Source organism: Epinephelus fuscoguttatus, linkage group LG8 (assembly GCF_011397635.1).
Source record: "Epinephelus fuscoguttatus linkage group LG8, E.fuscoguttatus.final_Chr_v1".
In the NCBI taxonomy this organism is placed as follows: domain Eukaryota; kingdom Metazoa; phylum Chordata; class Actinopteri; order Perciformes; family Serranidae; genus Epinephelus; species Epinephelus fuscoguttatus.
In genome coordinates this window covers 20,573,452-20,600,802 of record NC_064759.1, presented here as the reverse complement: position 1 = coordinate 20,600,802, position 27,351 = coordinate 20,573,452, and the positions used below count along the sequence as shown (strand labels likewise).

At 39.7% G+C, this 27,351-nt stretch overlaps 1 protein-coding gene across 2 annotated transcripts in view; it reads left to right on the top strand.

The window, feature by feature from the left end:
- The window catches only part of LOC125892532 (mannosyl-oligosaccharide 1,2-alpha-mannosidase IA), a 254,292-nt gene that overhangs the window by 206,775 nt on the left and 20,166 nt on the right, over positions 1-27,351 (top strand). Inside the window, exons 5-8 of one of the 2 annotated variants that reach the window (XM_049582507.1) lie at positions 14,575-14,669; positions 23,006-23,129; positions 23,346-23,439; positions 26,134-26,249. In XM_049582507.1, the coding sequence (XP_049438464.1) occupies positions 14,575-14,669; positions 23,006-23,129; positions 23,346-23,439; positions 26,134-26,249 (429 nt within the window). Of the gene's footprint in view, positions 1-14,574; positions 14,670-23,002; positions 23,130-23,345; positions 23,440-26,133; positions 26,250-27,351 lie in introns of both variants that reach the window. The other variant, XM_049582506.1, reaches the window with a different exon arrangement.

The following is a 27,351-nucleotide window of genomic DNA, read 5'->3' as shown; positions in this document are numbered from 1 at the left end:
GTCTTCTCTGTTACTGAACAAGCACCCTGAACTGTATTATGCTGGTTGCCTTGTCTACGAGCCAGAGCAACATATCGTACATCTTAAGGATGTTGATTCACCACTTTAGTCCCTAATGAAATATCTTGACAAATACTGGATGGAATGCCATTTATTTGGCATTCATGATCGAGAGAAGATGAAACCACATGACTTTTCTCCAGCACCACCGGTAGATCCAGTATTATATTCTTCTTGATGCATTCGCACACATTCCTGTGCAGATTTTTGCCGTTGGGTGAGGACGAAATTAGGGGTGTAATGATACATCGATCCACATTGATACATCGATTCATTGATTAATGATCCGATTATATCGATGCAAAATGAAAACATCGATCCATATCGTCGTCTTAAAGATAAACATTTATTTTGAAATTCACATAGCACGTCTGTGTCACCATTTCTGGGCAAGCGCGCCTCCGCTCAAACAACAAACAGAGCTCAGAAATAAAATGGTCAAATCATATTCTAGTTGTTTTTGTGAGTTGATGTAAATGATTGTGTTAGATGGGCATATGATATTGCATCATATCAATTGCAGGCTCCTGAATCGAATTGAATCAAAATCGTATTGTGACAGACTTTGTGATATCGGCAAACATCGTATCGTCATCCAAACAAATCGATATAATATCGTATCGTGATGAAGCTGGTGATTTACACCCCTAGACAAAATGAATAACTGGGATTTCCTAACCTTTCAACATAGCTCAGAATTTCAAACCTGGCCAATACTAATAACCTTCCTATCAGCCTTAGATGTACTTTGATATTTGGTGCTGCTGATTAGATTGAGGAATATGGCAAACATTTAACCTGCTTAATATAACTCTTCGCATTGTCATTGTCAGCTTTTTTTTTTTTTTTTTTTTTTTTTAAAACATTGCCTATATTGGATAGATGATAATAGAGAGGCAGACAGAAAACAAGGGGTGTTACATGCAATGAAGATCCCAAGCTGGAATCAAATTAGGGATGTATGTGCCTAAACTATTAGGCTGCCCCTACTGTACATCATACTTTTTTAATTAACTTTTTGTACTATCATGATTTCCAATGGCTCAAAGATTGAGAATTTAGTCGACTGGCTCACAGAATGTAGACTGTGAATATAAAGTCTATCATTGTCCATCTTTCTCAGATGGTAACACTTTGCATGTGTGTTAATCTTCTCAAAATCGTTGACGCTACGTTAAACTAGTCTCATGTAGCCAGACACATCTCCACACTTCGTTTTAGTGCTGTGCATGAACCAACGAAACTTCAGAGCTAGCAACCTACATGCCAGAATGTCTTTTATTGTTTTAGCTATTGTAGCTTTTTCTTTTGCGTAGATTTAGCCATTGTAATACCAGCACTGGCCTGTCCACCAAAACAATTCCTTTATGTCACTATTATGCAAGGGCAGCACAGGTATATCCTGGGCTTAGTGTCACCCAAGATGATAATGATTGCTTTAAAGAAATTTTTTAAAACAAAGAGCGTTTTTTTTTTGTTTTTTTTTCCCCTACTGCAAAATTTTAATGGGTTCAGTCCCACCTTTCTACAGAACTAGCACAGTGCAACATAGGTCTGTCTGTGCAAGAGTTGAGTAACTGCAGGGCTGGCCCTGTAACACCTCCCTTAGGACAACCCACTACTACTGAAGTTCAGTACCTCTGTATTGAGGAGTATAAGGGTCATCACAGCCTCTGGGTTAGTCTAGCAGAGCATTAAAGTTTTAGATTTTATTTGTGATTGCAAGAAGCTGACAGTATATGGAGAAAAAAGTATGTGAAAACTTTAATCCATCACCCACACAGTCTTGCAGCGTCTCGGCCATTTGCATGTAACTGACAGACAGTCTCAGGTAGTTTTTCTCTCTTAGACTTTAACAAGATCTCTCAGATTCCCTGCAGTTTCTCGGGGAGTATTGTCTGCCCGTGCCCACACAGGAAGGTACCTGTTAGCTCTTCTGTCTGGCTGAGTGGACCAGGAGGTGCCTGTTGTCCTCCCACACCAAGCCTGGGAGACTCTGTCATGGCCCTAATGAGAACTGGACCTGACATAATCTCCAACCACTGCTCCTCTCCGCGTCCCATCAGCCCCCACTTCTCCCCGCTCTTCTTCCCCAGTAATGATGGCAGAGAGGTTATGGCACCAGGCAAATTGTAGGTTGAATTATTGATGGGTCACTAGGTCTGCCTGGTCTGTTGCCACGGTGAGGGCTGATCCTGTATGACATCCATCAATGCAAACAGGTAAAAGAGTGTTATGTGACAGGAAATCTCTTCTGTTTTTGAGAGTGTGTGTGGCACAGGGGTAGCAAGCTGATGAGGTCCAGTGTGCCAGCATTATTATCTCTCACATTATTGTCTCTCAGTGGCTCACAGTGATTTGCTGTGACAGGCAGCTCAGAGATAGCTCCACAAACATAACATGATTTTATAATAGAGTCTCCATGTATTTTTCTTAACAGTGGAACATGGGTGGGATTAACTCTTCCCTCTGGATTCCCCCCTCCTCTTTCTTTTCATGTAGGCATGGTGCTGCAATAACATTGCGCACAACAATCAGCTTTAGATGAAAAACAGCATCCCCTGATTTCCCAAAGAAAAAACTGAGGCATACAGTGCCACTCGGTGGCTACCCTGTAATATGGAAAGATTATATCTAAGTTGAAACATCCCAATAATGACCAGTTATGTTTACGACAGCCAATCAACCGCATCTTCACAAGCATCCATAATCCTGTGCAGCAGGAAATGTATTTTCCTGGCATTCACACACACACAAAGAAAGCAGATATAATGGTCTGCTTTCATACTCAGTAATTAGGCTCTGGGTAACATAGAGAGCTGAAGCACAAGACTGAGTGTATACGCGCTGTAATTGCATCATTGGATGGGAAGAAATGACAGCAACTGTGACTGCTGTATTATACAGTAGCAGCAGTCAGCAAACTGTGAAATGATTTGTATAAGCCCGGTTTAGTGGGTCAGAGGGAGGGGTGGAAAGTAGGTGGGCGGTCATGTACTTGAGAGAAGAACATTTAAGCTGATGAACATTGCTTAACAATATAGCTGTAATGTGGACTAATTTAGAGCTGCTCCTTTCCAGCGGGGGCTTGATTGAGCAGCCGCCACTTGTTTGTTTTTCCAATTTGGGCTTTGGTGGGTACTCCCATTTTACCGCTGCGTTTGTTTTCTGAGTAGTCCTCATGTCTAATTTACTGGATCTGCTTTAGCATGTTCGCCTGCTCCACTCTGAGGCGATGCTATGCTGCATAAATTATGCAGAGTACTTTTTGGTTTCCCGACATCAGGCTGATGTGGGACCGCATGCTGTGAGTTAGCAGACAGTGTTCAAGACATCTATGTCACTCTGCCAGCTTTGCCGGTTGAGACGTAGAAACATGTGTTGCAGGCACAAAATTATAGCTGTGTGGAAGAAAAGGGAACAGAATAACATTTAAATTAGCAAAAAAAAATCACTGGCGTGGCTGGAATGAAATGTTGTTTTTTTAAAACCAGCAATTATTAGCGTTCTTTTGGTAACACTAAGGGTTTGAAGAGAGCCTACAGTACAATAGAGACAGCCTTTTTTGCCATCCTGGCATTGTTAACTTTGAATATTTAATATGAATTTTACACACCACTGATGCTGCTCAATATAGACACCATCTGCAGCTGAATATTCAAAGCAGAATAAAGCTTGCTCAAAGGCAACGGTGTCGATCTCGTTGAGATTTGGACCCGTTGAACCGTACTTGAGTGAAGGTGCTGCGACCTGTGGACTGTTCTGCTTCATAGTCAGCTCGCACCAGCAGCTTGTGAAATGAAGAACGAAATCAATGTGCAATAAAAGGTCTCCTCCTGTCAGTCTTGTCAGATCCAACTGAAAGGGTGGAAATATTGAGGAAGACGATTGAAGCCGAGACTTGTAATATTCCTTTCAATCAGTGATGACTGCGCTCAGTGTTTGAGATACGTGAAGTGTATCTGTTTCCTTTTGAATAATCCCCCTCGTTTCCCCGACAGGCCCATGAAGATACAGAGAAAAGAAAAGGATCCTAATAATGATCAATGCCGCTGGGAGAGAAGCTAAACAAACCAGGTGCAGCCGCTGCTTATAAAGAATCGACTTTTTGTTCCAGTTGCTCTAAGAAAATGAGCGTCTTATTATGGCCTCAGCAGAATCAAACCTCAGATATCTCTCAGCCTGCAGCAGCCATTGAACCATGTTTTAACATGAATTTGTGTGTTCGTGGGTGTGGGCACACAGTTGTAACTCAGACCACTGAAATGATATTTTTTAGAAATATCATCTGAAATAACATACACCCACACACTGCAGACGTACCCCTACAGGTGTACAGTACAGTTTAAGCTGTGATGAAACGTAAAGTTTTTTAAGCTTTTCCATTTGGGAGTTTGCAGATAGAGCCTCTTAAAGTATGAGTTTGCACACTGTATCTGCTGTTCTTACTTAAGGTCATTCTATGATGGATCTAGCATCTAATGAAAGCTGATTCTGTCGAGTCAATGTTGACTTTCTCCCTCTCTTGAGCACCAATTATTCATCATATAGTCATCACTAGAGGTGTGGAATAGAGCCATACTTCTAATGACTTCAGACACAACTTCACAAAGTCAGAAAAGACTTAACTTGGACTTTAGTCTCAGAGTGGAATATTCTTTTACACCAGGATTGAATTGAGACTACTGTTCAGACTGTGTGCTTACTGTAAGGCACTTGTTTGATGTCATTATGAGTGAATAACTGAACTGTATTTGTTCATTTCCTTTAGGGTTCTAAGGTTTATGTCAAGAGATGAATGCATTGTCAGTTTTTAAACTCAAAATGTAACAAAATATAATCCTTAAATGCCAGTGTGTGGGAATAAGGAGCATCTATTGGCAGAAATTGAATGTAATGTTGTGTTTTTATTCATTTTCTAACACCTAAAAATAAGAATTATGGTTTTGTTAACTGAAAATGAGCTGTTTTATCTACATACAAGTAAGTCCTCTTCCACAGTGTCTGCTGTGTTGTTCTACAGTAACACGCAACGAACAAATCAAACACTGGCTCTAGGTAGGGCCATTCACATTTTGTATCGGCCACTGTGGTTCTCCTACATGCATGGCACACAAGTGAAGTTGCAGTCTGTAACCTCACTGCTAGATGCTACTAAACCCTGCACACTAGACCTTACAGATTTGATCTAGAAATCAGTATTTGGTGTCACCTCTTGCTGTGTGAGACCTGTGAGTATTTTCAAACTAGAACCAAATTCGACTACATGTACAACAGAAAATTCAATCTGCCCAGTGGCGGAAAGTACAGCTTCTAAAGTACTATGCTTAAGTACAATCGTGAGGTACTTGACTTAAGTGTTACCATCTTAGGATACTTTATATTCCTACTCCACTAGATCTCTGAGGCAAACATTGTACTTTTTATGACACCACATTTATTACATAACTGAAGTTACTTTATTAATTAAGAATTTTTCATACAGACCATAAATCAGCTATAGTATTAGTATTATTTTCTTGCATGGCCTCTCTGCATACTTGAATCTGAATGGTCAATTACAGCATTCTAGCCACTGCTGTGAACAGCAGACTGTTGCCATGGACCCAGTTCTGATTATAGACGCCTAGCATAAACAAGAAAATTATTTTTAAATCAATGTTTTTCATGAAAAAATGAATGTCTTTACTAAGTGAGCGTGTAATAGGCAGAATAATCATCAAGCTGGTCTGTTCCATGTCAGAGTCGTGTATCAAACTGTCAAGATTCATTATGCAATAGCGATCCACTCGCTGTATGTTATGCCTTACGTTGTTGTATAATCAAAGGTTAAACCACCTAGCAGCATATAAAGTACCTTAAATTAGCTCCACCTTTACCAGCTGCAACATGTGATGTTCACACATTAATGCATCACTTATTGTAATCTAGTGATATTATATATACACAGTGTCAGAAATTAACTTTTTGACCGGCCAAGGAGACTGGTAGATACAAAAAAACAAACATCAGCCAAGCATATTTTTGATAGGCTGAGATACTAAATTGCCTTTTTGTCAAATTTCTATGTCTTTCAATATATTACATTGTGATGATAATGTATTACGTTGAATACAAACTTAAAGAAGAGGCCAGAGCAAAACTTTAATATGTTGGGAAACTCGTCACCATAGCCTCAGTATGTCAATACGTTCCCTCTGGTTAGCAGTGATGCAGTGTAAATGCCCAGGGCTTTTACTGTGAAAGCTAAAAGCAGCACGAGTGAAGCTGTAATGGGCTGCTGTTTCACAGTGTGGGAGGCAGTAAAGAGTTTTAGGTCTTGGTTCAGACTACAAAGCTTCCTCCTTTATTTATTACCTTCATATGTACCTACCAAGACTTACTAAGCCTTCCGAGATTTACTAGCCAAATTGAAAATCTACCCTCATTTGGTGCTTCGCAGGTGTCAATTTCAGACCCTATATATATATATATATATATATATATATATTTCACTTTTGGTACTTCAAGTTTATAATGGTACATTTACTGTTTTGTATAGTGAAGTAAGATACTGAAAGCAGGATTGTGCTTGTAACAAAGTATTTCTACACTGTGGTATTACCACTACCACATTTTAAGTGAAGGATCGGATTACTTCGTCCGCCACTTGCAACTCTTTCTTTATTGATTAGTTGTGTAAGTGATGTTTTTCCCAGCTGCTCAGTTTCAAGGTCTGTTTTTTTTTCTTATGTGGTAGTCAACAGAATGTCTTTGGGTTTGGGGACTGTTGGTTGGACAAAACAAGGTGTTTAAAGACATCACCTTGGGCTTTGGGAAGTTGTGATTGACGTTTTGCCTTTGATGGCACAAATACCAGTCTTTTCTGTCCCTTTTCTGTGGCTCATCCACAGGTGATCTCTGTCGTCACAGCTTTCTATGGGTCTATGAATGACATGACAGAAGGGCATGAGTTGTTTTTCTTCCTTTGTAGACCCGGCTGACAGACTCTGCTGCCTTTTAGCTGCTTTATAGATTCGTTTTTGATCAAGCTGTCCTCAGACATTCAGGACAAAGGGAAAAAGATGATGAGAAATTTACTGTGGACTTGCATGCTGGTGTGAGATAGTGACGGAGGCAGAGAGGTTAGTTTGCAGATCTGTGTTCATAAGCTGCCAAATAGGAGTTATTTATCTATGGTTTTAAGAAAAACAGCTTTTTTTCCTCCGCCAGGCGACATCAGAAGGTTCTCAAAATGTCACCCGCTATGTTTTTAGATTTGGTCGTTATTTTTGGAGCACAGGAACCTTAAGTGACTTCAAATAAACTCTTCTCACAGAGGCAACTGGTTGCTGTGCTGGACTTGTAAAAAGAGAGCATTATGCATGCACTCTACATGTGCTTTGGTCTTAGGAATAGAGGACAGAATTGAGAAAACCACAAGCAGTCCTCTGAAGCTGCGATAAAGTTTGCCTTTAAACTGCAGATATGTTTTCCATGACATTGCTGCTTACCATCCATTTCTCATCTTCAGCAGATCAGGTCTTCTGCCGTCTGCGTCTCCTACATCTCAGTAACGTGAATAAAGAGGAGGTGATGGCAGGTGTAAAAGAGACGGGGCTTTGTTCTTGCATTAAAAGCCCACATTTGTACTAAGAATCAGTCACACTATGAGTGAGGGATTTGTGCAGCTGATGAAGCTCTCTGCTGGCTGCTAAAACATATCAGCAACCAGTCACACAGTTAGTCATTTTATTGCCACATTATGTATTCACGGTGTCCATCACCAGTCTAATCAGACTTGAGAATGTGTCCTTAATGTGAAGAGGAAAGGAAAAACCGGCGAGACATAGAAGGTTGGTTGTCAAGCCAAGAACCATGACGAGGAGTCAAATAAAACCATTGTGTGATTAAGATGCTGAGATTCATCTTAAAGGACGAAGCAGGTGATACAGATTCTATGAAAAGGCCAAAAAAACAACACTGAATAAATTAGTCCATGTGTGTGCAGCAAAAAGCTGGTAAATCTTATTCCACTGTGCCAATGACCTCAACTGTTACAAATACAAATAAAACCACATGCTCTCTTTGGTAAAACTTCCTCATGGTAACAACAACCCTGCCGACAGTTTCTATTATCGCCATTACCATGACGAAAGTAAATTTTACAGATGAATAAAATTAAAAGACACAGACACTGTTCTACTTTTAAAGTAACCTCCAGTCAACTGTCGTAGTCGTTTAACAACCAACCTGCTCATGTTTGTGGTGATTTAAAATGTAATATATATAAATACTTTTGCTGAGACCGGTAAAGTTGCATAAAGTGTATATGGTTTACATAGTGTCTGTTAGGTTTGATACATCCTAGCCATACTGTAACATTTTAGCTTCAATTATAGTACTTCTTGAAAGTTTGAGGTACAGTCATGAGGGTAGCGTTAAAATAATATGTAACAAGAAAAACTTTCCACATCCTTAGTGACAGTAAAACCCACAGTTCATGGCTCTTTTAGCGAATCGTTTAGCCTGTTTTAAAAATGAAAATAAAACACACACATAAACGCATATAGTAACAGTAATATATAGTATAGTACTAAAAAGAGAGCTACCCAAAGTCGAAAAAAGTTATGGGACAGCGTAATATCATATAACTATGTGAGGGAGCAGAGCCAGTCCTGACCTCCCTGGGGCCCTAAGCAAAATTCAGCTAATGGGTCCTCTTCCCTAAACTTTTGAGCCATGTAAACCGTTGCCATTGCCACACAGTCACACGAGACGCCCCAGTGCTCCCACTACAATCCTCTCTCCCTTAAACAGTTTGCTCCATCTGTCAGTCCAAGAATAAGTAGACCTATACAGAAAGAATAAAATAAAAGAATAGAATACTGTCATTGACATTTCCTGTTGGGCATTTTCAAATCTAAACTTTTTACTGAGAGATGTTCATGCATATAATTCAAATATTTAATCAATAGTCAATATCAATCCATCGCTTTCCATCCTGCATTAGTGCGGAGTTGTAACCGAGCCTTGACTGAGAGAGTACAACATCATTGTTTTGTGTAGGTTTATGTGCACCTATGAGGAGTAACATCACACCCATCTATTGTCTGGACTGGTCCCCACAAAGGTCACTGATGCATATTCATGCGAGACACAGTTACCCATTGGTGTTTAAATAAGACAGTATTCTGTGTGTTTTATTATTTTCAACAAATCAAAATTAAAACCATAACCAAAAGTTTGTTAGTCCATCTCTCAGTACTTCATGACTTTACTGTCCTGTCTATTAAAAAAAAAATAATGAGGTAAATAAAACACTTGAGTGAATTTCCGGAACAGTAAACAAGTAAACTGTGTTCTCTCCTCTCCAAGTTTGATAGAAGCGGTTATGAGTAACGTTAAGTTGATGTGCTGCCACGGTAGTACATCTCTTTCTGTCTTGTTTGTTTGCCAGCCTCTTCCAGGGTCGTGTTCTGACTTTGTGACTGAAAAAAGTGAGAATGAAATACAACAATTTAATTCATTATGGCGACACGCTCCACGAAACCAATAATTAGTTGCTCTCAGTTGTTGCAAAAAGTCATTGACAGCAATATTGTGCACAGACAGATGGATGAATGGAAAGCTAAGAATGTAAATCTATAGCTGGTATGGAAGGGTGCGTAGGGCCCCTTTTCTCGTGTCCTTTGTTGCCTGAGGCGAGGACTGAGAGGTTTTACTAGTAAACAGAAGTGGCAGACCTCAAAATGTTTCCCGAAGTGTCTGTCCACTGGGCTCTGACGGTGTTTGCTGTGGGAGAAAGGACTGCATGCCTGATGTGTGTCTTCAGCAGTTAAGAGCTGATAGAAAACGCCATTTGTGTCCAGCCTCCCATCCGCCGTCCTACAGGGAATGCCAACTGAAAGGGAAGAAAGCGACCTGTCGGCTGTCACGTCGGATCAATGTTGGTATTTGCTGAGTTTCACCATCCTGCCATCGTATCAGAGGCAGGGGAGTTAAGGAAAAAAAAAAAGTAAAAATAACCAATCTTGGATTTCCTTGATAGCTTTGCATTATTGGATGGATGGATGGGGGGGCGGTGCAAACACACAAAGTGTAATTACAATAGCACTTCAGTAATGAAGGGCACGTGCTGGAGGAGGCTCACTGAGTTGCACAAGAGACCAGCGATGTGTCAGAGAAGACAGATTTATGAACACGGCCCTTAATTTAGCTTGTGTGCTGCGTACAGTAAATCACAGAGCAGCTGCCAGCCAAAGGGGTTTTACTATAATTAATCAAGTAATTTATAAACAAGCAAACAAGAATAAATGAGTGCAATATAATCTGCTGCCCCTGCTTCTTGATGCGAGTCTTTAAGTCTTTCATATTCGAGAAAGAATGCATGTGTGTGTTTTCTGTCTGTTTCATTTAAAAGTGTACGGTTACACAAACCAAAGTATATTTCTGTAGTGAAATTCAAAGTGATGCAAGCCCAGCGCACAAACGAAAGCAAGTTTGTGTGTGTGTGTACTTGTTTTGAATGTTGAGTGTGTGTCTGCTTTGAACGCGTGTGTGTGCCTGTGGGCTTCTGCTTTGCTCTAGCAAAGGCGTCGGCAGTGGTAGAAAGGGCCGATGAGGAGAGATGGGACCAGGCGGAGGGTCATTAGTGCTCTCTTTGATAAAATAGAGAGCCAGGGGACTGGAGAGGGAGCGTAGCACATACACAAACACACACATTAGGCTGAGGCTGCTCTGTATTATTCTGCCAGAGTTAACAAGTGACTGTGTAACGCCACCCTGCTCCAATCCCACCACTTTATGACTGACTGAGTGCTTCATAGCCACGGTACATGGGGGCTCTAGATAGACAAAAAATATTAATGTCTTTTTTCCAGATTTCTGAAACACCTGATACCTAATGAACGAATATGGAGTTTCAACTCAATATTCTTTTTACCACCTTATTGTAAAAACAAAAAACGGCTTGTCTTTAACCTGCAGTTATATTTTTCTGGCTTCGGTATTAGAAAAGTTTGGGTTATTTCAGTTGAGAGATTTTTGTTCAAGGTTCAGCTTTGTTGTCACTATAAAACACAGGAATCCACAAATAAAAGCAGAGATGTAGAAACAAATATTAAAATGTTTAAATTAGATTAGACTTAATCAATGAGATAGGTGAAAGCAGGGTGTCTGCAGATGTCTTAAATTTAATTTTATAAATATTTGGGCCTTAAAAGTCATTAAGTACTCAGGATTTTGAATTTGCTGGGTCCTTATTGCTAAAACTACTTAATATAATTTAATTGATCTATCTGTTAATTTCTTTTATTAAAAATAACTGAGGATAAATGTCCACATTTTTTATTTTACAAATCCTTAAACCTTTTTACTTAGTACTCGCACTTACCTGGCAAAGTTGTAGTTGGCAAAATGTAGATTAATTTAACTCACCTTGATAACCATATTCCCACATAAAACCTAATTCTGGACAGGCTCACATTCAGAATATATCCTACCAATTATTCTTGAATGAGAAAAATATGATTTGTTTAACAGTCAGTCTTAAATTTGGTGATAAAATATCTTGGAAATGTCTTTAAACCCTTAAATGTTAGTGTCTGTTGCGTGTGGACACTGAGGATGAAAGTATATAAAACTAGAGGGAAGAAATGAAAAGGAAAGATTCACATTTACATTTATATACTAAAAGTATGTACAGTATGTGACATAACAGGGTAATATGGGAAATATAAGTTAAAGTGCAATTTCAGTTTTTTTCTCTGTGCTCTTCTCACTGGTTTAAAGTGAGAAGCACTCAGTTTGAAAAAGCCTCCTTTATGATTTTAGCATCATTTTTATGAGTACATGAGAGTTTTTATACACTTCTCAGACACTTATTCATCTTCATTCATCTTCTAACTGCTTCATCCTCTTGAGGGACGTGGGCGGGGCTGGAGCCTATCCGAGCTGACATCGGGCGAGAGGGGACAGGTCGCCAGACTATCGCAGGGCTGACACATAGAGACAAACAAACATTCACGCTCACATTCACACCTACGGACAATTTAGAGTTATCAATTAACCTAGTCCCCAGTCTGCATGTCTTTGGACTGTGGGAGGAAGCCGGAGTGCCCGGAGAGAACCCACGCTGACACGGGGAGAACATGCAAACTCCGCACAGAAGGGCTCCCACACCCGGGATCGAACCGGCAACCCTCAGACACTTATTAATCAGCATAATTTAGTATCTTCACAGGCAGGTGTACTGTTGCATTATTAATTCTCCTGTCTATAAAAAGTGACACATTGTGGAGTTGTTAGCAGAAAGGAGCGCCTGTGCCATGGGCATCATTTTATGGTGGGTCCTCCAGCGTCCTCCCACGATCCAAAGACATGCAGTTTAATTGGTGACTCTAAATTGTCCCCAGGTGTGAATGTGAGTGTGAATGGTTGTCTGTCTCTATGTGTCAGACCTGTGATAGTCTGGTGACCTGTCCAGGGTGTACCCCGCCTGTCGTTCAGTGTCAGCTGGGATAGCTCCTCCCCTTCCAGGATTGAAAATAAATAAATTAATTAAATATTTTATCCGTTCTTGGGTGAAAATTTGTGAGGGCACTATATAGACTAGTAGATACACTCCCCACTTAAAAGACACTCAAATTAAAATAGCAGACAACTAATATATTTCACTGTATAGTATATGGAGTGATTTTATATGCAGCTATTTAGCTATTTTAAACTCTGTTAAATAACTGAAGATATCTCTTCCAAACTTTGATTGTTGCTTATATTGTCAGTCAAGTATTTAGTACTTTGATCACACAGTTTAAATGTAATGGGTGCAATTGCTGCTTTATTTGTGGGTCAAGCGTTCAGCATGTAAATCAGAAAACATCTTCTGACAGAATCTGTGAGAATATCGGCTGACAAAAAAAATGGCTCTTTTCAAAAAATGCAGACAGAAAAAAAAAGATTTTGCATATTGAACATTGCACTTGATTCAGTATCTATTCTGTTTGTTTATTCATTCATTCAGTCGTCTTTGTATTCATGTATTCACTTTACGACTATTTTGCAACCTTTACTCTTGACAGTGAGAGAGAGTCAGAGTGATGCAGTGTTTTTGTAAATTTCCCACAGGGGTCACTCTCAACACCGGTGACGTGTGAGAGTTTCATGCAAAGGCTTAAGAGAACAATGCAGCTACTGGCTTTGAAATATGCACATTAAGCACAAGACTAGCTTGTGACCAGGATGTTGTCGGTTGAATCCCTGAACCAGCAGGATAAGTCTTGGTAGGGGAAGTGAAAAAGCAGCACTTGCCCGTCCTTTATTACCACCATTTAGGTGCCCTCGAGCTAGGCCTTTAACCCCAGCTGCTCCAGTGGAGCTGCTCAGTGGCCAGCAGATCAGACTGTGGTTATACTGGGCAGCTTCCAGGTGTCTGTGTTGTTTGATCATAGCATTCCCGCAAATGAGAGGCTTTTTCTCAGTGAATAAATAAAGGTAAAAACAAAGAAGGAAAAAAGACGTTTATAATGTAGCTACCCAGAAAGAGTAGCTGCTGCCTTAGTGGCGGCTAATGGATTCCAATTTAAAGAATAAATAAAAATAAAGAATGTACGATTTGAGAGATTTTTGTTTTGAGATATGAAACAATGAGAAAAAAGGGTCTTAAAAAAGGAGGGCACATCACTATAAATGTATTCTAACAGTAACTATACAATAATACTTGTTCACTTTGCTGAGGTAAAAGCAATTTCAGACTACAAAGACTACTTGCACAGTGATAACAATCCTAATAGCGGAGCCCGGTGGTTTCTACCTATCTGATTGCAATTTGTTTTCCCTATTTTCTCTCCAACTTCCTCAATATTTCTGCTGAGTCACTGCTCCACACCGCTGCCACGCTCACAGACTCTTCTGACAGCGCTTTGTCTTTGTCTAGACTCTGTTTTGCCTCTGTCTACCATATCTGTCTCTTCTCAATCACTTTCTCTGCTCCCTCTGTTGCCTCCGAGGCTTTCAAGTCTCTTGTTTGAATTGCCCCTCTTCCTCTTCCTCTGCTCCACTACCTTTGTCTCCTCTGACGTCTCTCTCTTTGTCAGGATTTCAATATCTCACTCCTCTGTCTTCATTTCATTTTTTTTTTCATTCAAACATTGTTCCCACTGGCTAATGGAGAGTTGGTGACTGATAATGCAGCTCATAAGATGAAACATTAACTTTGCCTCAGCCTTAACCTCGCAGAGTCTGTGCCCGGTGGAGATGGGGAGGAAGTGCGGTTTTAAATGGACTGTTGTAGATTACATCAATGAGATTGCTTTTAATCCTGCTGGAGGTCTGTAGTAGCAGACCTTATGTTTCACATAATTAGCTTTGGAGGGGAAATGTGTGCAGGCCTGTGATTCCTTGCCTGTGACAGTGATTGTTTAAGCTTGGATGGGATGACGGGCAGATTTTCTCTTAGCAAAATATATATTTCAACATATGTTGTTTGTGTATTGTTTATTCACCAAGTTTCTTTTTTCTTTTTTTTCTTTCCAGCTGTTCAAGAGCAAAGTATTGGAGCTCGGAGAGAAGCTGCTGCCTGCCTTCAACACACCAACAGGAATCCCCCGAGGAGTCATCAACCTGGGGAGGTGAGTCTCAGCAGCAGCCTTCACCTCCAAAAGTCCTCCATCCCTGATAAAAGACCGATATCAAGTGATCACACTGGCTGGCATTAATCAGCACACTTGCAGTTTATTCATCTTGGCAACCAGAGGCAGAGCTTGATTCAAAAACGTGAGCCGAGTTTGAAGTGAAACATGTTGACAAATAGGGAAATGAGCTAATATTGTTTTCAACCTTCCTCTAAATCCTCTGTTAATTCACATGCAACAACACTGAGTTTCAACTTTCAGCTGTTGCAAAGCCTCGGGACGTCTTGGCACATAAAAGCATGTTCCAAAAGGAGAAAGAAGATCCAAATCTGTAATTTAGAAACAAAAATCAGCTCCACATGATTTTTCAAAAATGACAGTCTTAAAAAGTACAATTTTCTGTGAATACAAACTTCACCAAAAAACGTTGCACACTCCAACACTAGGCCACAGCCTCCGTTTAATGACAATAGAGCAGCTGCAGGCTGAGTTTTACAATGACGATAACATTTGGATAAGAATTAATCTGTGTTCATAAACACTTTGTAAGATCATATGAATAATATTTGCATGCATTTAAATGAGTTGTGTTAATTTTTAATCTGTTCCAAACCATTACCTTTCTAATCTAAAAATCTTTATTGACACGATGTTGTTAATGCCACGGTCACGCAACAGAACTTCAAGCTATTTTCATTTTTAGAGCAATTTGACCATGAATTATAAATTCTCTCTCTTTCTCTCTCTCTCTCTGTTTGGATTTGGGTTTGATTCTTTTTAAGCAGGAGAGGGGAGAATGTGCCTCTTGTTTTTTTCGTTTTGATTTGTTTATGTCCCTTAAAATGAATGACATTGTACTGACTTGTATCAGCACATATTTTGTCACTAGAGAGGTTTTTTTTCACATTTCTCTACTAAAGGGAGATCTATGTGCACTTCCCTAAAATCTGAGATTCAAACATATGCCAGGCAAGCTAGATTAGGTATATTACTAGTATGACAGCTAGCATGAAAAAGACAAAGATAGTTAGAAGCTAAAGCTGAACTATAGGCTACAGATCACAGTGTAAAAGTGAACCACCAGATCACTGTTGATCAGCAGTGATCACCACAGAAGACAATGAATATAGTTTCCCTGCTTCCCTTCACTGGTTCCTGTACAGCAGGGTCTGTCTTTTTTTTTCACTGTTATAATCATTAAAAACCAAAAGCAGCATGTGTATACATTCAGTAGGTTATATCTTCACTAGCTAGCTAGCTAACCCTACACTTTGGGGTTTGATCAGGGTTTGATTTTGGTTTTGGAACAGGGAAGAAACGTATATCTTTTTCCAAACTCTCCAGATAACAAGTATCATTAATACACAATGTGCCCCAGGCACAACATTTAGCTCCAAATCCACAAAACCAGCCTGAAAATGAAGGAAATCTCAAACGACTGCATTAGAGTCAATGGAGCACAGCTGTGTTGTTGTTGGACCCTGGTCTGAGCTGGGCTGATGCTACTTTATGATTGGCCAGTCTGTGTCAGGTGGCGGGGCTTAGTGAAGGGTCAATTAGCCTACAAGCTAACAAACAACATAAATAAAAGATGCTAACTACACTTAACATTCTAATATGTCTGCTTGTTGTGCACACTCCGATTCAGAGTCTGGGTCTGACTGAGGCTCTAACATGTATGGCTGAATCTCTTCAGTGTTTCCACTGATGTTAGCCAACTTGTTGTACCCTGCTCTTTGACTGGTCGAGCTCAATCAGCACTGGAGAAAGCAAAAATTAATGCAAGCAAATGTCTCATTGAGGGAGGAAAAGTAGATGTGCTTCCAGCCTCCTTTCAGAGATTATTTTTAACTATTATGTGGGAAAACCACATTAAACAAAACACAAGTATTACATACTTAAAAAAGCATGAATGGAGAGACATGAGACTAAAAAAATAAAACACCTTCAGTGACCGTGAAAGTCAAATTGTCAATGCCAGCCTACAAACCCGCTGCCTCAGTTTACTTTTGTTTCACACATGAACACCAGGGAACAAAAAGTTAATGATTCAGCTTGATGAAGTGTCCTGTGAGACTGGATTTAAAATATCATACTCACACAACCATGTTTGATTATTTGAAGTTATTTAGCCACATTTAAACTGTCAAACTCCTTTTATGCATGTTTATAAGATTTTATATCCACATAGTATACTCTCCTCTTCCTTCCAATCCCTAATCTTATTTTATAAAACACTTCCTGGCACCTCTGTCATCCACCTGCTACCAATTAACCCAACAGCCAAGCTGGACAGCTGCTGGCAGATTTAATTACCTTATTCTACAGTTAATTCCTGCTACAGCACCAACATGGGTCTGTGGTACAGATGGGCAGGAGGAAGCAGGCTGCCCATACTGTGGTCATGAGGGGCGCATGGAGTGACGTGCAGACACACAAACAAGTCTGTCCATACCATGCACGCACGCACGCACGCACGCACACACACACACATATTACTTGAGAAGAACATATGCAGTGTGTAACGGAGCACAAGCAGGCAGTCAGCACACAGGGGGGTTCAGTCCTGCTGCACAGTCTGTGGCTCTGACAGTGTGTAGGAAGCTTTTTCTGATATGCGCTAAGCAGTGTCGTGGAAGTTACTGAAAATTAGCAATTAGTTACAGTTACTAGTTACTTCTCTCAAAAGTAAGTGAATTACTTCGCCAGTTATTACATATAAAATTGATTAGTTTCTAGGGAGAATAACTTTTGAATTACTTTAAAATATCTGCTTCAGGTCTTTAATTAATCCATGCTGTGTTATTTGAGGGTTGCTGTGTCACAGTGTGGGACAAGACATCTGCCAAATTTTATCTGTGATCGTGCCCATTATCAGCATGATAAAAGTGAGTAGTGGAACAATAAAACACAATAGATTTTGATGGGCCTATTTATTGTCGCCTCAACAGGCCTTCAAATCAAACAACACAAGTCAGTTTTTAATACTCTCGGCAGAGTAAAATAAAATAACTGTTTCTCAGACATATGAAAGTCATTTCTTATGACGACAGGCCTAATGAAATAAAAGTGATTAAAGTTATTTATAAAAATGTAAACACACTGAAGTTTATTCTTTCACTTTAACAAATGCTGCACAAAGACCACCACTCACCACTGTAAGCCTAATATGTCCTTGATTCTTAGGAGGGAAAAATAATGACCATATTTCCAGGACTGGGAGCCCCAAATGCCCGAACTGTTGGCCATTGTGTGCAGTGACAGCTCTGCTCTAAGATCTGGTGACTACTAATGTGCTGGTGGACCAGCAAGTCCTATGGTGTTCTGACTAACGTTAAGTTTTCAATAACTTACGGAAACATATCCTGCAGTGGTTCACCTTTCACTGTTTCTTCCCTTACCTCTGACTCTCTCAAACATATAATCACACACTCACACGCAGGACAGAGAGACTGAACGCTGCTTACTTGATCCACACATCACAGATAACTTCAGTTCAGTCAGGAACACATTAGTCAAAGAAAACTTTATTTCCATTTGCAGTATTATATTTGGCGGTATGGCTCTGTTCTGGGGCCCCTCCGCTTTTCCCCGGGCCTGCGCAGAAAGCCTCTTCCACGCGCCTACATGGAAAGTCTAAGGTGGAGAGAGCACACCTCTCTGCCCTTCCATGCGCTTACATGAAAAGTCTAAGGCAGGGAGAGCAGCAGCAAAGAACCCCAGGAACAGAACAGAGCAGCATCAATGCCAAACAGAAATGACACTGATAAGTCAGACACAACATGAAAAGGAGAAGCTGGGGTGGAGGTGGGTTGCAAAGCGGCTTGCAGAGGAACCAGCAACAGTAGGCAGGACAGAGCAGTTTAAATAGGGCGCCCTGAATGAGGTTCGCCAATTGGTTGCATAGAATGGAATCATGTGATCAATCAGCTGCTCCATCAGTTAAATTTCAGTATTTGTAAATGAATTATTTATTTGAAAAAGTAATTAGGTACATTAGTAGCAGCCTAAAATAGAATTACTCCCAGCACTGGCTATAGGTGAAGTACTGTTGTGCTGTACGTTTAGTTTTCAGTGTTGTGTTGTGTTGTGTTGTGTTGTGTTGTGTTGTGTTGTGTTGTGTTGTGTTATAATGACCCTTTCAGAAGTCTGCACGTAAAATTTAGCTCTGAGCTACGTCTGGTACAAAACATCAAACAAGTAAAGCTTTAGATCTCACCGCACACCAGATCTCTCTTTGTTAAGTGCTGAAATGATTACTTGATTAAGTAAACAGTTGTTTAAATTATTCATGTGAGTAGCTTTTTTATATTGTCTTATTCCTGCTTCTCAAATATGAAGATTTCCAGATTTTATTCGCCTCATAGCTTTAAGGTTTGGACTGTTGGTTAGATAACACAAGCCATTTTTAAAATGAAATAAGAAAATAATTATCTGATTAATCTATAATGAAAATATTTATTAGTTTGAGCCCTGCTTGTTTTGTTGCTGGAGATAACAGGGTTATTTGTAGATACTTCTGACATCCAGCTTATTTATTTGTTTTACAGTCTAGCAGTGCTCCATGAGAGAAACCTTTTCAGTGTGTGAGAGTGAATAAATACTTCATATTGTGGCAACATTGTGGGTTTAATATCATACACAGTCCCTTAGAAACAAAATAAAATCAATGTTAGTAAAAATGCTGAAGACGGTCCTGGTCCTGATTGCATCTTAATTAAAACACAGCTATTATAGAAATTATTAACAATCATAGAGAAAATATACATTAAATCTATCGAGGACACCGTTTTATTGGTGTGTGTGTGTGTGTTCCTGGTCAACATCAAAGACTTGAATTATTTTAGCTTTTCTGCTTAAGGTGCATAAAAATGCCAATTTCCCCAACTCGTTGTGCATGACATGTGATATTGATTTTTGCATTTTTCATTATTTTCCTCACCTGATTATATTTCTGATAGCTGTGGAAGAGCATGAGGGTGTGTTTGTTAAAGGGGGTGAAAAGATTAATGAGTTCCAGTGGATTGTTCCCCCCCCCCAGTCCCCTCCACCTCGCCAAACACACACACAAACACGCCACCAGCTGCCCGGCACCTCTGCTTTGATTCCTTGATTGATTCTTTCCAAAGGAGGAATCAGATGTGACTCGAGCCAGAGCTACTAATGATGTAGCCCCCAAACTTTTAATGGATGCATTCATCACAGTGGCAAACTCTTTGATTCCCCTCCGCCCTCGCACACCACCCACCTCCCACCTTTTTTTTTTTTCCCCCTTCATCCTCTGTCTTTTTCCCTTCTTACAAATTCACTTCAATTCATTACCGGATGTCTGATCTTCTCCAGCATCTATTAGAGGATATGTAAAGTCATCCTAGTAGTACATTCTGCCTCAAGTAATCACCGTCGTGCATTAGTGCACCATCTCTGAGACCACCCATTAACTGAGAATTGGATTTGCAGAGTGGTATTACCCACACTGAGCTGAGGAAATAAAACTGAATGGCTTCATGTGTTTCTGACCTTGATGTTCATAGTTTGTAAGTAACTTTTTAAGCCATCTTAACACAGTTGCCAATTTTCAAGTTGAGATAAATGAAACACAAATATCGATCGTATTAGGCAACAATAAACTGACTTTGTATTTTAATTGTAGATAATAGTGAAGGTTCTTTTATAGACTTTTGGTGAGTTTATTAGCATATTGTAATAATGTTTAGGGTATGCCAGCTGCCAAATCAACTTTATTTTAACTAATCACATCAAAACATGTGCACATGTTGCTCCACTGTGTTGGAATTCACTGGACCACGGATGATTTGTCATTTGTGCCAGATCTAAACTGGACATGTGAGGGCTTTTCCTCTGGGTCTTGCCATCTGAAATGGTGGCCGAGACTGCATGTTCTTTGTTCATCAAAGAAAGGACAGCCATTTGGCATCTCATCTCCACAGGATCACTGTCACACCTCAGTGAGAGTCCTGCCCATGGACCCAGTTTTCAAAGTTGATTGTCCTAATATCGTGACACAGTGACATAATATAGTTGTGTGCAGCAGAATTTTATTGCATCCAGCACTTTCTAGTTGTGTCAGAAAGATAAACTATTGGAAATATAACAAGATTTATAATGCCTATATAGTGAAAACCTCTTAAAATGATCACATCTGTCTGGGTCTAACTGATCTCTTTAAGCCAATTATCATAACAGCATTTTATTATTTCTTTCTTACTCGTGCATATAATCATCTAATTGACATTTTTATACATGTTACATGAATATAAAGTAATAAAACAGACAGTTTTGGTACCAAGGGCCCGCTCAAGGGGGCACCACATGACCTGGCATTATCACTTCACTTGACGAGGGCGGCCTCAGCCACAGGTGCTTCCTCCTTTTGCATTGCCACAACTGTTTCTCTTTGTTTGAGCAGAAGACACAAGGCAGAGTGAGGAACACCAAGCTGCACTGCTGGGTCTCGTTGGCTCGTTTTTGGCAGTTTGTCATAAGCTTTGCAGAGACTTTGTTTTAATTGAGAGAAAATGACTCTTTCCTGTTGCGATGTCAGTGTGCACGCAGCACCAGCCTCAGGTAGCCAGCTGGGAGCAAATGTGTTACCATGAGGCAAAGTATCATGGGAGCAAAGTTTAAAAAATGTAATTACTGTAGTTAATTTTTTTTCCAGATTTTGTCATGTATGAAAAGACTCAAAATGAAGATGGTAAGCAGACGTCTTGGTTAATAAGATTCTGTCCACATAAGCAGTTTCCACTTTAATGAACTCCAAAAACCTCAACAGTATGTTTTCTTAGTCATTTCTGTCTCTTAAATCATTGTCAGAAGATGTTTGTCGTCCACTGTAGTAGTTTACAGAAAGATGTAATCAGTATTTTATTGGTTGCTGCATGAACGTAGCAGCAGAAAATTAAAGTGGTTTTCACTCAATTTAACTAATGCAGCTTTTGATAGTGCTGCAACTGATGATTATTTTCTTGATTAATTTATTAATTGTTTGGTCTATGAAATGTCAGACAAATACCCATAGGAATTTCACACAGCCAACAGTGATGTGTTCAAACTGTTGGAATCATCCAACCAGCAGTCCAAAATTTAATTTACTATCACATAAGACAAAGAAAAGAACCAAATCTTTGCACTATAGGAGCTGGAGCCACCAAGACTGTTGCGTTCTGTTGAATGCTAATGTATTAATCATTTCAGCTGTGGTGTTGCTCAAAGTTAAAGTGAGTTTAGCAGGATGATACATGCTCCAACTCTGGAAACCACAAATGACACCAGCTGAATGTTCAAACAGATTGGTATACTTTGGATGGAAGAAATGCATTATACAGATCTCCGGAGACATAGATGGTTATTGATTTCCATCTGAAAAGGGAATAAAAAATAAGACCTGTCTGTTATGATGCATTAAGCAGAGTCGGAGTACAAAAGAGGCCACGGGGTCCAGCAGGCACTCCGTTGGCTACTTTCAGTAACTTTGCTCCGTGTAATACAGAGAGAGACTCACTTCTAAAGGAGGCTGCAGAACAACTCAAAGAACTACTGAACACTGCTGTCAATACAGGGCCATCATATGGAGCTCAAGCTCCTGTAAAACTTTTCTCTCAGTAGAACTTCCCATCGAAACAGGATGAAATTCAGAAGTGTGCTGAGATGAATAATTTAGGTCTACAGCATGGACTGCAATCATACACCACTGGTGCTTTCATTTTAAGTTTTTGGAAATGTCAGAACATAGTAGTTGTCATGTAGTATTACATCACCATTTCATAGTTTTAGTTAGTTTTTTGCATTTTCCTCCAATTTTCAGTATCATGTCAAACTACTTTACTGTTCTAGTAGATTTTCAGCTCTGTGCACAGTAAATATGTTGACATTTAACAGGAAACAGAAGAAACTGTGTTGCATTACTCAATAATAAAGAAACAATAGTGACTGTGATAAATCTGTTGAAAGTACCTACCCCACAAACAGTGAAAGAAGGAAGCACATAAAACTAATGACAGTTAAAAGCTAAGCTGGGGTCTTGACTAATGAGCTTGTTGACTATCATTATGTCGCCTCAGGTTTTTGACGCCATGAACCCAAACACTGGGTCAATGTGAAGAGACACAGCGATGAAACTTGTTACCCTCCTACTGTAACATGTCTCCTGTCCCTAAATAATGTGTGTGTGTGTGTGTGTGTGTGTGTGTGTGTATATATATATATATATATATATATATATGCAGTGATCTAATACAAGTATTTGTCCCCGTGGAGGCCTGTGTGTAACAGCCATGAGACTTAGTCTACTTGTCTGGTTATTATTGCAGTGGCAACAGCTGGAGCTGGGGCTGGGCCTCAGCCGGGAGTAGTATCCTGGCTGAGTTCGGGACCCTTCACCTTGAATTCGTCCACCTGTCGGAGCTCTCCAGGAATCCCATCTACACAGAGAAGGTACGATATACATTATATATGGATCACATCTCCAGTTTTACTTTACAGGACAATTTACTACTTCCTTACCTTGAGGTGTGATGGTGGATTCCTGGTACTATTCGTCTGCAAGATGCTTTCCAGCCTTGAATCGATGACACAGTGCAAGTTGAATGTGTGAAACCAGAGCAGTGCAGAATCCTGATGATATTGTTTTACACCCTGGTGTCTATGCAGGTGATGAACATCAGAAAACTACTGAAGAAGATTGAAAAACCCCACGGCCTGTACCCCAACTTCCTCAGTCCAGTCAGCGGCAACTGGGTCCAACGTAAGTACTGTGCTGGCTGTATATATGATTGTCACTCTGGATAAACATCTGTCAGATTATTGTAAAATCACAGCTATATTCAGGTTATAGAGTTTGTGATGAAGGACAAGGTCTGTGGCTTTTATGCATTGTTAGAAAAAATACATGACATTTACATGTGACCTTGCTGACAAATCCATCTCTGAGCTTCTCTAGGAAGGTTATACTTGTTAAGGAAATATTACAATAATGATGTTTCCCAGTGTTCCTCAAGGTGATGACACAAGACTTTAAGTCCATTTGATGTCATTTTCTCCTCCCCATGCCTGACTCTTTCATTTGGCTTTCACACCACCGACAGACCTTGAGTCACCTCACGTGTCAAAGCTCTTTTAGCTGCTTGTCTGTGTCACCCACCCACCCGTCTATTTCCTTTCATTTTTAATATCAGGCTCATAGCAATGGCTATATGACTCCCATTGCTCTGGGTTATTAAAATGATAATGAATTCAATTACTTCAGGAAATTGGATCTTTCCGATTTACCTGAAAGGAGGTGAAAAGAAAAAAAACCAGGGGATAATTTGATGCTGGGACTAAAAAGGCTAATTGTTGTGGGTGAGCGTGTAGAGAAGCAAAACTGTATATATTTATTGCCACAAAGGGAAAAAGAGAAATCTTGGCTTCACAGCTCCCCCTCATCTGTCTGTGTCAAGGACAAACACAGCAGCACTGTGATAACCTTGTGGGGGAGTCAGCAAACGGGTGTGTGCGTGTGTGCACTGAGCATGAGTGGATAGATGAAGACCTGTGCACGCCTCCACTGCAATATCATATTCATCTTTATGAATTTGAATGTGGACTTAAGAGGAAAATCAACAGCCACTTGTTTCAATTTAACCTCAAAAGCTTTAAGTGTGTTACATCATTTTAAGTTCAAATAAACTATGTTCTCCCTTTCAGAGAACAGAGAACGCGTGGGTTCACGGTACATGGTCATGCACGTCACAGATTAACCAGAGAAGCTAAGAAAGAGCGACAAAATTTAGATAACAAAACAGAAAAAAATACAGTTACATATTTTGGATGCTCTGCCACAAGACACGACTGTGATTTCAGCAAACCAGACCAGCCAGCCTTACACCAAACAACATTTCAAGTGATTTCACTGCTGCAGACTATTTTAAAATGTCAGAATAATCGTGACTTATTTTCTAGAGATGTCGCTCACTCAAGTGATGACGATCGTTTGGTGTAAGCGGGTCATAAAACTCAGTCTGAGCTGTCTTAAGTCAATTTGTTATTCAAACATGTTTAAAATTCTAAAAAGTTTTTAGTCATGGCTGATGTAAATGGTATGAAAGCCCTGAAAAGCAAGTGACTTTTTGTTTTGATTTTTGTTTTTGGGGGCAGTGTCGGCCAAAACTTAACTCCTACGTATAAAATATTATCTCCTGTGTACAGGCTGTTCTCTCCTATGTAGGACATAAACTTTTAAGCTTAATTAGGCTGTTTTAAGAGTGAGAAATCCATGCAAACAAAGCGCTTAGTGTACAATATAAAGGGCACTCAAAGTTCAGCCAAATGCAGTGTGAATAAAAGGTTTTACCTTCTCAGTTAACTAACTACAGATGTCCACTGTAAAATACAATGGAATCATGCAGTGATGCCTGTAGGTTTTTATTTCATATACACAAGAACTAACCATGTGAAGCTTCCCACATGTCCTCATATGCAGACTACTTAGCGAGCAAGTGAGCAAGCTAGAGAAAGAGAAATTGATTCAAGTTTGTTTTTTTTGTTTTTTTTTTATTGCACAAACATTAACGATACAACACCACTTCAAAACTCTGATTAGCCAGCCACACCCATTTCAGATACCAGCCAACAGGACGGGTTTACACAATCATTCTCCATCCTCTGTCCAGGCTAAGGTTTTTCAGGAACTCCATTTTCAGTGTTGGTGTGCATGGCTTAAGGGTTACACTAATATTGCCACCTGTTAGTCTGGCATGCTTTCGACAGTCCTTCAGTTGTCTTCTGCGTTTTCATTTGGCTGGAGTTTTGTTTTTAATTGTGTGTGGATGGAAAATGTTTTGTAAAGTTAGAGGGGAAAACCCTGTTTTCAAAAAACACCCACGTTCATGTGAACTAAATTTATTGTATATTTGTCAGTAATTCCCAGCAATATATAACAATCATTTCTATAATAATAAACTTATTAGATATAGCACCTTTCACAGAAATGAAATTCACAAAGTGCTTCACAAAATGCAATCAAGCTATCAAACAATAAAACATGTAATAATTAAGGCCTCCCCACGACCCTCAAGAGGATGAAGCGGTTAGAAGATGAATGAATGAATGAATGAATTAAGGCCTCAAACAGAAACATACCAGGGAACAAGCACGAGACAATTTAGGGTGGAACAAAGGCCACTGTGAAAGGATGGGTCTCCAGTTGTTTTTCTGCAGGTATAATTCATTAAATTAATGGATATGCAGCATATAATTAATGAATGGACAAACCAATGAAAATAAGTTAAGTTTTTGCTAAAATCACACTCACCCACGTCCTTTCTTTTTTGAGGAAACTTTACGCCGCAATGTTTTTTAAGCCTTTTTCAAGACCGTCAGATACCTTGAATACAGACCTTTGTATGACCCTGCCGAATATTTTCACACAGCCTTGTTCTCCTCCTTTTCCCCTTCTTAGATCACGTTTCCATCGGTGGCCTCGGGGATAGTTTCTACGAGTATCTGATCAAATCATATCTGATGTCAGACAAGACGGACGACGATGCAAAGAAGATGTACTACAACGCGCTGGAGGTATGGAAATTTTAATCTCACATTTCACGCTCAGGCATGGCTCCCCTTGGATCAAATGATAATAGTTACAGTCATTTGCATAAGCCTGTGATCAAATAAAGTATACAGAGTGCTTTATACCCGAGACGAACAACCAGAGGACAACAGGTACGTAAAGTTTTAGGGGACAGTTGAAGGCTGAGTGAAGGATGCATCATCTTGAACCCTTTTCAGACATTGCCGGCGTCATTCTGTTGTCACAGTGCTTGCTTTTTGTCATTCAGACATCAGTGTCAGGCTTTATTCAGAATTTTCTGTAAAGAGCCACGATGATTTCTTGATATTTGGCTCATTGTGTGTGTGAAAGGAAACGTTGAGTTACCTTAATTAATGACCATGGTGAGTGTGACTGCTTGATTGATGGCATTCACATCCCCCCACCACCCCACCCCTTTCTCACAGTGAATCCCCTCATAAAATGTCTCATCAATTTCATCATTTGACGTTATTAGAGAGCGAATTCTGCTGCCTGTTTTTATAAAATATAAGAGTGCAAAAGCAGTGAGTGACAAGATGTTAAGTGGGTTTTTAATTCCTGTTTGCTCACAAGTTTAATGTTAAGCTAGATGTTTATTTATCCATGGAATTTATAAAAGACTATGGCCTTACATCAAGGGCGGAGAAAGTGGAAAAAACAACATGTATTTAGTCTCTCTTTGTGCATATTTCATCTCATGCTGCTGCGGTTTTAACCTCAATCTGACTCAGGCTTGAGCAGAGTTAGAAGTTTTACAGCAACGTCCAACCCAGTAACATTGCTGTCAAAACTTTTAAGTAAAAGTGACATAGGTGCTAATTTAGAAATTGGATTGATGTGTTAAATTGCCAACACATTTACAAAACAAGCTGCATGTCTGAAAGTGTCTATACTGTACTAAAAATAAAAGTAATGGAGTCAGAGTGCCAAGCAGAGTGTCCCCCCCGTCACTCACAACAGAGCTATTATGCATACATGTATAGATGTTTCTCTCTCCCATTGAAAGACAGCGGGTCTTATTCAGAAGCGAATGTAGAGCCGTAATGGATGCTTTTATTCAAAGCAGCATACCATGATTATATACAG